Source organism: Xenia sp. Carnegie-2017, unplaced genomic scaffold (assembly GCF_021976095.1).
Source record: "Xenia sp. Carnegie-2017 unplaced genomic scaffold, XeniaSp_v1 HiC_scaffold_3, whole genome shotgun sequence".
In the NCBI taxonomy this organism is placed as follows: Eukaryota; Metazoa; Cnidaria; class Anthozoa; order Malacalcyonacea; family Xeniidae; genus Xenia; species Xenia sp. Carnegie-2017.
Genome location: NW_025813493.1, coordinates 8,511,809 through 8,522,905, shown reverse-complemented (window position 1 = coordinate 8,522,905; position 11,097 = coordinate 8,511,809). Strand labels below are relative to the sequence as shown.

The 11,097-nt window shown below is 34.0% G+C and overlaps 1 protein-coding gene across 1 annotated transcript; it reads left to right on the top strand.

The window, feature by feature from the left end:
• The first annotated feature begins 3,663 nt into the window (after nt 1-3,663).
• LOC124454521 (dentin sialophosphoprotein-like) lies at nt 3,664-4,767 on the top strand. Its single transcript, XM_047005315.1, has one exon. It carries the CDS (start codon nt 4,052-4,054, stop codon nt 4,694-4,696), a length of 645 nt encoding a protein of 214 aa, XP_046861271.1. The 5' UTR covers nt 3,664-4,051; the 3' UTR covers nt 4,697-4,767.
• Nucleotides 4,768-11,097: the final 6,330 nt, after the last annotated feature.

The window sequence follows — 11,097 nt, the reverse complement described above, 5'->3', positions numbered from 1 at the left end:
ATTTATCTTTCTTCATTCGTCTACTTAAAAGTAAAAGCAAGCGAGTTTTTTTGCTGAGAGTACCCATAACAATAATATTTGTATTGTTTTTGAACTTTGGCGGGAAAATAGTATTACGCGTTGTGCCGAATAATGGAAAACGTTCAACGTATCTGTACTTGCTACGATACGTTACGTTTTGCTACGATACGTTACGATACGTGGCTAGTGGAAAACAGGCTTTAGTCAGCACAACGGCAATAAACCAATCAAGAGACAGATTTTAGTCTCCAAATTCAGCACAATTTAAGGCGTGCTGACTCTGTGCGGGTTACCTATGGGTATTTCTCCCGCAAGTGAAATATAAGTATTTTTAGCCACTTGATCCCTTAATCCAATGCTTAATCCAGGTCCTGGAAACAATAACATTGCTCAGTGAATGCACGTTGTTGCACAATTTTCTCATAATACTATTCCTAACCCTGACAATATGTTTGTTTTTCTAATGCTTTCGTTGTGAGGATACAAAAAATTTAATTAATTTTCGGATAAAGAATTCATGATCATTATTCACACAACGAAACAAAGTACACCATACCTAGACGAGATTCGAACCTGCAAAAGACGAATAGAAAAATGCTCTCGGTCCTTTCGAAAAAACGGACTACATTCCACACGAGCAAATTGTTTTTATTTTGAACTAGGGACATTTAAAATTTGATTAATTTTTTCCGCTGCTGTGAAGAATTTAACTACGTCGCGTGCTGAATGGGACGTAGTTTCAATCCGCCCCTGGGTCCCATACCAAGAAGCACTAACAAAAAGCGGCTTTAACTACAAATTACAATACAGCCCACAAACCACACGAAAGTCAAAAAACAGAAACAGAAATAGAAACATCACCTGGTACAACCCACCATACAACTCCAATGTCCACACAGACATCGGACACAAGTTCCTTAGTATAATCAACAGGTCCTTTCCAAAAAACCATCCACTCAGCAAAATCTTCAACCGAAACACACTTAAGCTAAGTTACAGTTGCCTGCCAAACATCGATATGATAATTTCTACACACAATAAGACCGTTTTAACCAAAGAAGAAACGATGATAAACGCCACCACAGACAGAAAATGCAACTGCCGGAAAAAAGAGGAATGCCCACTAAAAGGAGAATGCCAAACCAAAGGGGTAGTCTACCAAGCCACAGTCATCAACACACTAACCAAATACAAAGAAACCTACATCGGTCTAACGGAGAATACTTTTAAAACACGCTACTTGAACCACACCAGCTCATTCCGAAATAAATCAAAACAACACTCCACAGAACTTAGCAAACACATATAGAAACTAAAAGACTCTAACACGCCATACACCTTCAACTGGAAAATTGTAAAGAAATCACAACCTTACTCAAGCAAAACTAAACGCTGTAATTTATGCCTCTCGGAGAAATTCTTCATCATCTTCCACCCAGAACTCAGCTCGCTCAATAAACGAAACGAGCTCATTTCCGCATGCCGCCATCGTAATAAACACTTACTAACGTCATTAATGTAATACTATATCACCTAAACACTTAATTATTCATCTTAGTGTATAAGTTCCGTTGTGCTATAGTGCTATATTTATTCTCCTGACGAGTGTGGCAAGTTAAACAACTGCCATACGAAACAGCTCTGTAGTGAATAAATTTCGATGAAGTAATTCGTGGTTTTTTTTATTTTCAATTATATATATATATAAAAGATAAAAGTTTCTCCGGATTTTTTTTTAAATGATTTTTATTCACCAAATTTCCCTCACATGGCTTTGGCCAACCCGGGCTAGGTTAACAGACACATTTGCCAAATCATCCCACCCCACGCGTGAATGGTTAATTGCGTGAGCTGTAATTCAGACAGCGGGGGCTCAATCCCGGCTCGTGGCACATTTGGCAATGTGTTTGTAAACCTAGCCCGGGTTGATCAAAGCCATGTGAGGGAAATTTGGTGAATAAAAATCATTAAAAAAATCCGGAGAAACTTTTATCTTTTATACATTCAATGCCTGGATTACAAATTTTCAAACTTATATATATATATATATATATGTATACCACATTTGTGATTTCAATTTAAAATTCACTTGCGAATTCCTACTTCGAGTGAATATTTTGATATTGACTATCATCAGCATTTAATATATTTTTTTTATATTAAACTATATACGTAAAAATAGCTAAAGTTTAACTTCACAATAGTTGTCCTCTTAAACTTATCATTTTTTTTAGCAATAACAGGCCTTCGCTTGTAATAGATGATTTTGAAGCGGATCTATTTTAAATACATAGCTATTGGGGAATTTACTCAGCTAAGCATGCTAACAAAGCGAACTTTGACTAGCTGATAGAATGGGTTTTTTTTGTCAAGGGTTAATTTTTGACTTTAAACCAGTTTTTTAACTGGCAAGGAACTTTGCACACGATACACACATGATGCACGCATTTTTTATGTACTGTAAACGTGTATCACCAAAAATATATTGATGACTACAGGACTACCGCTAAGGCTGTTGATACGTCATTCAACAGATGTTCGATTGTTCTTCTTCTCAGAACTCTGCTATAATCTGAACCCTTTACATTTACAAACATCTAACGACATTCCCGATTTTAAATCGCCTGTCTTAAAAGCTTATCTCTGAGCCATTTCAAATTTAGTGAACACGTAACATTGCCTAGACGTATATCTTCAATGTTTTTTCAAGATGTTAAATATTTTTGATAATTTCTACACAAAAGTTGTCTGAGTATACATACTGATGACAATTAAAGATTAAAAGTTGAATATTGGCTTAATTGCTTGTGAAAAAATTCACAGATGACCTATTTTCAACCCAATAATAACTTTTTTCTTACCAGCAGGTGATTCTAGAAAATGCTAAATACAAATTCAATTACAGAATATCGCATAGCGCCAAAGCTAAAATAAATTTTATTGAAATTGCTTAATAGAAACGCCTTAAATCGTTATATATTGACGCGAAAATGAACAGTATATAACAACTGGAGTTTAACTAATTCGCTAAAAATTCCATAGCATGCCAAAATGATAAGGAAAGTGTGCATTATCTTTCGTTCTTTTCTTTTTGAATTTTGCTTTTCTTGTGATTGTTAATAAGATAATAGTTCCTCACAAGATGTTGAAATAAAAAAAAACGTTAACTGCATTAATTTAAAACAGCATTGACTCTGCAGAACTGTCAAATCTTTATTGATTTCCAGCGACAAGAATGAGAACGCTACATGGAACTCCAACTAAGCAAACACCACAGCAAATTCCTACGAAATATTAGAATGTAAGAAAGGCAACTCAAAAACCTAAAATGAAGGTTTTTGAAACGGTGAAATATATTCGTTGTTGTCAGAAGAAAACTTGTCTATAAGCATGTAAAGTTCACAATTAAAGGTAAGTTGACAACGATTATAAATGAAACAATAATTGGCATTTCTGCTGACATGAAAGAATGCACCGATGACTGATGATCCAATAATTCGGTTTATTTCTGCCAGCAGGTAACTGCACAGTTATTAAATATAGAATACATTACACAGCATCGCAAAGCATTAAAAAATGAAAGGAATCTTCTATTAATTATCATGAAAAATGTCTAGATTTTATTTGATATTAAAGGTTAAAAACAACGCCATCAGGCTGATATAATATCCAACATTAATAACTGGATTTGATTATACAGCTGGATTTGATTATAAAGATTCGATTCAAAGTTACGTGAATCCAACAATCGATCTTTTACCGCCCATCGATTAGTAAGACATATTTTGAAACTAATTTAATTGTCATGAAAGGTAATTTAAAATTTAAATTGGAGGTTATGGTTTAATTTGCGTAACCCTAGATCACATAATTACTGCTTCAAGGGCACATGTCATATAACATAACTTCGATAACTTCACAAACAAAATGACATTGGAGCAGCTAATACACTCTTGTGTCCTGCCTTTATTTTCTTGGATAGCTGATTGTTGTGTTTATTGTAAGTGTGATAAGCAGATTTCCTCACAAGATGATGAAAACACGAGCACTACATCAAATTCCAATAATGGGTATGCTACATCTGATTCTAACGATGATAACACTCCATCAAACTACAAAAAAGGGTATGATACATCTGGTTCTAACGACGATTATACTCCATCAAACTTATATAGGGAATCGTATATCTGATTCTAACGACGATAACAATCCATCAAACTCCAATAAAGGGTATGCTACATCTGATTCTAACGACGATAACACTCCATCAAACTCCAATAAAGGGTATGCTACATCTGATTCTAACGATGATAACACTCCATCAAACTCCACTAAAGGGTATGATACATCTGATTCTAATGACGATAACACTCCTTTAAACTCCAATAAAGGGTATGCTACATCTGATTCTAACGACGATAACACTCCATCAAACTCCAATAAAGGGTATGCTACATCTGATTCTAACGACGATAACACTCCATCAAACTCCACTAAAGGGTATGATACATCTGATTCTAACGACGATAACAATCCATCAAACTCCAATAAAGGGTATGCTACATCTGATTCTAACGATGATAACACTCCATCAAACTCCAATAAAGGGTATGATACATCTCATTCTAACGACGATTATACTCCATCAAACCTATATAGGGAATCGTATATCTGATTCTAACGACGAAAACACCCCATCAAACTCCAATAAAGGGTATACTGCATCTGATTCTAACGACGATAACACTCCATCAAACTCCACTAAAGGGTATGATACATCTGATTCTAACGACGATAACACCCTCAAACTCCAATAAAAGGTATGCTGCATCTGATTCTAACGACGACAACACTCCATCAAACTCCAATAAAGGGTATGCTACATCTGATTCTAACGACGATAACACTCCATCAATCTCCAATATAGGGTATGCTACATCTGATTCTAACGACGGTAACACCCCATCAAACTCCAATAAAGGGTATGTTACATCTGATTCTAACGACGATAGCACTCCATCAAACTCAAAAAAAGGGTAAGCTACATCTGATTCTAACGACGATAACACTCCATCAAACTCCAATATAGGGAATCGTATATCTGACTCCAACGACGATTATACTCCATCAAACCTATATAGAGAATCGTATATCTGATTCTAACGACGATAACACCCCATCAAACTCCAATAAAGGGTATACTGCATCTGATTCTAACGACGATAACACTCCATCAAACTCCACTAAAGGGTATGATACATCTGATTCTAACGACGATAACACCCCTCAAACTCCAATAAAAGGTATACTGCATCTGATTCTAACGACGACAACACTCCATCAAACTCCAATAAAGGGTATGCTACATCTGATTCTAACGACGATAACACTCCATCAATCTCCAATATAGGGTATGCTACATCTGATTCTAACGACGGTAACACCCCATCAAACTCCAATAAATGGTATGTTACATCTGATTGTAACGACGATAGCACTCCATCAAACTCAAAAAAAGGGTAAGCTACATCTGATTCTAACGACGATAACACTCCATCAAACTCCAATATAGGGAATCGTATATCTGATTCCAACGACGATAACACCACATCAAATTCCAATGATGAAAACGCATCATCAAAATTTAAAATATGTTCAATGTTATGCATATCTGTTGAATCAACTAGTTGTTTACTCGCCTTTGCCGTTTTAATCACTGTGATTTGTGGACAAAAACTGTTTATTTGGACCAGCTTACAACCGACCGATGTGTGGGTACTGAACAACTTTTAACCAATTATTCCACACCAACTTCTGCTTTTCTAGCACGATTAGGAGGAGAATCATACATAGTGTTCTTCCTTAATTTATGGTACCCTTTCACTATGCTGTTGCTGTTGGGATGGGAAAAAGCTAAAAACATTCACATAAGCAATCTTGTTATTTGTGTTATCACGATTATTGTTGCTGTGATTTACAAGGTATGCTTGTACATAATCTTTGATGGTGATATTACTGGATGGTGGAAAAGATCAATTTCAACTGGTATAATGTCAATTGCATCATCATTAGTATTTGTCGTATTGCATCATATCAGGCAACGTCAGAAGTTAATACAATTCGGAATTTTTGGAATAAAATGTTGTTAACAATTTGACTGATTTTTTGTTTTGCTGCCCTGTTCGCTAATGTTTATCGATTAGTTCTCGTCCCCTGGTTTAATTATCAGTCAAGTGACTTTTTAAAGATCTTGGACGCTGCCATAATTTCTTTAATAGCAACTATTCCAGTGGCCATAAGTTAATACATAGTGCTTGTTCCTCTTAAAAATATCATCAAGGTTAATCCTTCACGATCATATATTTTGGTGTATTTTAATCACGTGGTACCCATTGCTCTTTATCGTGTCATGAAGTACTCTAAAACATTTAGGGTACTTTATACTGTTTTCTTTTTTACAAGGACTTATCGATAATGTTACAAAGGTGAGTACAAAATGCTATTTTCATGATGTTTACCTACAGTATTGCTTTGCTTGCGATGAGAAAAGGAAAGTGATTTTATTGATTTTGAGAGGAAGAAAAACCTTGGATGTAAAAAGTGCAGCTCGTTTAAAAAGCTCAATGATAAAATTCATTACTTTTGTTAAAGGCAACTCTCTCCTCAACCTATCAGGTTATGTTACAAAAGCTACTTTTAATTAACAATTATTGTATGAGTTTGAGAATGATATGAAACTATTCAGACATTACTCAGTATCAGTGGCGCAACTAAAGGAGGGTGGGGGGCAGTAGCCGACTAAAGACACGCTTGGATGTATGTCTGTTAGAAAATTTTGGATGGTTGTCGGAATTTTAAATGGTCATTATTAATGAAAGCACCCCAAAATTACTGATTTTAATGTCATGTGTATGAAGATTGCAGAAATCAGACCAGATTTACTGTCAGACTGTGACACATTTCGGAAGTTATGCATTTCTCAATATATAGTTACGTTAATGTGCTTACTTTTCACGTTTTACGTCTTATTAACATGCAGCTAGTAGTGTAAATAGAACAGTACTCACAAATGATGAAAGTGTTCAGTAATAAATAAATATACGGAAGGAAATTCAATATACTAAATGCTCGGCAGTAAAATACTTTAACTTTTAAAGTCTGAACCAAACTCTAACACTACCCCTTACCCTAACTAGAAATTGTTTTTCTAGGGCTTTTGTTTTAAAAAAAAAAAGATTAAAAGGAGTCTGATGAGCACGAGCAGTTCCACGTGATAGGGAGATCTTTTATCTTTTTTAATGCAGAATAAATTAACAGTTCAATTTCGAAGCATCACAACGTTGCTAAGACTTATTTTAACATTGCCTTTTTTTTCGCACACGAAGAAAGGTCATTCAGCTGTTTAAAACGTGTCAAAAACCTTTTTGCGTAGCACAATGATGGAAAATCAAGTATCCAACCTTGCATGTATCGCCATCAATCGTGATCATGTTTCGTCTATTGCACTGAAGGAGCTTGAAAAACCATTTTTAAATGAAAGGACATGCAAAAAACTGTTTAACCAATAAGTGACAATTGTAATACCGAAGGTTTTTAGTTACAACTGCCTCCGCTTTGTTTTTTTTTAAACGCAGAATAAACAAAAAACATAATTTTGGAGTTATAGTTACGATATTTCCATGGATTTCATGATAATTTGTAAATAAACGATTAAAATACATACGCTACAATAAAACTTATAAGACAATTACCACTTTTGCTTGCAAAATGAATTGTGGCCACGCTCGTTTGCTATAGTGAACTCGCTTGTTTGTTGGAAAATTTTAGACTTCGCAGCCACCCCCCCACCCCCCACCTCCTCTAGAAATGTACAGTTACGCCACTGGTCAGTTTTATTTCTATTAAGACTAGTTCTTAAAGTTGATATCATGCCAAAGTCGAATTGAACAAAGTTTATAATTAACAATTATAAATGGGGATAAGGTATCCATTTCTATGTTTTTTAGCGTTCTATTCTCAATAACAAACTTCGTAAGCATTTACTTGAGCCAAATGAATTTTCTTGCTTCTGCTTATAAGGAGTGAGACGATAGGGAGTGTTATAAATGTAGCACCAACACCGCATTTCTGGACGATTAACATGTATCTACAAACATGTGAAGATAAATGTTCGCATAACAAGGCACAATTTCAGACTCTTCAACATAAATAAAGTCACGTAAATGTTAGTGACATTTGTTTTCCACATAGCTTGCAAAGTGGAATTGAGCTTGAAGCTTGACTTACTTTACTTTGACGACGCTCATTAAGCTGGTATTTGAGAATTTTTCACCCTGTAGCAATTGATTGTATCAATTTAATATAAAATTTGATAAAAAAATTTGAAATAAAATTTTTTAATTTTTCTATATTGATTATATCAATTTTTTATACGTGTCTTGGGTTCTTATCGTAGTCCGTAATCATTCTGATGAAACATAATCGAAAACTTTAAAAACTTTGGTGTATTGTTGCCAAAATTTTGATAAGTCACACTTAATAATATAGCAATTTAGCAATACTGAATAGCTGAGGTGGATATTTGTTAGAGGCAACGACTGGGCTACTGCGGAATTGCCAATTTACGACGCCGAAGAAAAATAAAAAACAGAGGCGAATTCAAAATTCCGTATAACCAACGGGTACCTGGAGTAATAACCATGCCAACTGTTATATAAATTCTAATACTGTCACTTATCAAAAATAATCAATATGTATATAGAATGTAAAAACTTTCATGTGAATACATTGTATTTGTTTTGTGTTATGACATTATTTATCTCTTATTTCAGCTGACACGCAATTTCGCAGAGAGATTTGTTCAAAAAGATTTTAGATTGGGGGAAAATAACACCCGTATCATATTGTGAAGAACATAACAGACGATTAGAAGCTGACATCTACATTCAAGAAGTCCTATTACAATTTGAAATGCTGATCCTTGCTCAGTTATATACGATGGTTTTTAGCATGGACACGTTTCAGTCATATTCTTTTGATGGATCAAGTTTGCTTCGATTATTTGTTGGTCTTTTAATGGAGTTTATATTTGTTTGTCTTTCAACAAGAATTCTGATTTGCCAAGAAGACATCAAGATCAAGCACATTTTGAAAAAACACTGGATTTGCCATGTGCTTGCAAATGGTTTGGTAACGATGACAACAGTTTTGTACTTCTCTCCCGTCATCATTAACATATATAAATTTCGTTTTGCAACAGCCGATGACGTGAAAGATTTGCAACATTGCAATTAGGAGTTCATATAAAACGATATTATAAACACGTCAACATTTTTACAAAATAAATTCATTAAAATTTCTCTAATTGATATATTTGAACTGCACAAACAATAATTATAATCCATAAAACTTTCCAGTTCAGTTGAGTCCACTGTCAGATAAATTCTATTACTGTCACTTATCAAAAATAATCAATATGTATGTAGAATGTAAAAACTTTCATGTGAATTGTATTTGTTTAGTGTTATAACATTATTCATCTCTTATTTCAGCTGACACGCAAATATCGCAGCTATTTGTTCGAAAGGTTTTTAAAATGTTGGAAGATAACACCCGTATCATATTGTGAAGAACATAACAGACGATTAGAAGCTGACATCTACATTCAAGAAGTCCTATTTCAATTTGAAATGCTGATCCTTGCTCAGTTATATACGATCGTTTATAGCATGGACACGTTTCAGTCATATTCTTTTGATAGATCAAGTTTGCTTCGATTATTTGTTGGTCTTTTAATGGAGTTCATATTTGCTTGTCTTTCAACAAGAATTCTGATTTGGCAAGAAGGCATCAAGATCAAGAACATTTTGAAAAAACACTGGATTCGCCATGTGCTTGCAAATAGTTTGATAACGATGAGCAACAGCCGATGACGTGAAAGATTTGCGACACTGCAATTATTAGTTCATATAAAACGATATTCTAAACACGTCAACATTTTTACAAAATAAATTTCACTAAAATTTCACTAATTGATATATTTGAACTGCACAAACAATAATTATAATCCATAAAACGTTTGAGTTCAGTTGAGTCCAGTTCTTGATTATCCTTACTTTTCTTTTGTCCCATCAGACATTTAGATTAAACAACCAAAATGTAAGGATAGTCCAGACAAACATTGGGAAAGTCATGTGTTATCAGATTCCTTTGATTTTGATGACCCTAATTGTATTTCTTGTCATCCTCACAAAAATTGAGTCATATTTTTGTAAATAAATTGGACATTTCACCTAACTGTATCAGTATATATATAAATTGATTTTTTATGCATTAACTTACCGGTGACTTATTCTTGTTTCAGCTTAATCATTTCTTCAAATAAATATTTAGCTATAGATAATACGAACGCATCCATCAGCATATTAGAAATTCTCTTGCACTCTCTTGTACTGTAAAGTTTAAATTCAAAAACATTAAATGTGATTTATGTCAATAAAAAGTGATGCAGCTGTTATGCTTTGTAAATGATCACTCTTTTTCGCTATCGAGATAATTATAAACAATTTCCAAATGACATTACGTCATGTAATGTCATTATAGCAACTGTATCATATATATAAAAAGAAAATTACGTCATACTTATAACTAGCTTCCAGACAGTATATAAACACTGAGCAGTTAGAGAGAGGATTATTATCATCATTATTGAGAGATATTCAGTAATACGAAGGATACCAAACGCTCGTGATATTTGGCACTTTGTGGTTGGCCGTATCGTCATGAGGATTTGAGGACAGAGATAAGTTGAAGACATTGTCTGAGAATAAAAGCAATATTTGTTATTGTCGTGGACTGATAAGTTAATACTATCCTTTTATTTCTTTATTAGATTTCTTCATTTAATAAATAATATAAACTAATTAAAGTCTTCTGCTCTTAAATCTTTCTTGTTACCTGTGCTTGTTACGGTGAACATAAGTTAATATATCCTATAGGCAAGTTTGCATACATGCAACATTTTGTATTTGCATTATGTAAACTGATTCTAAAACAATTTAGAAATATATAGTGGCC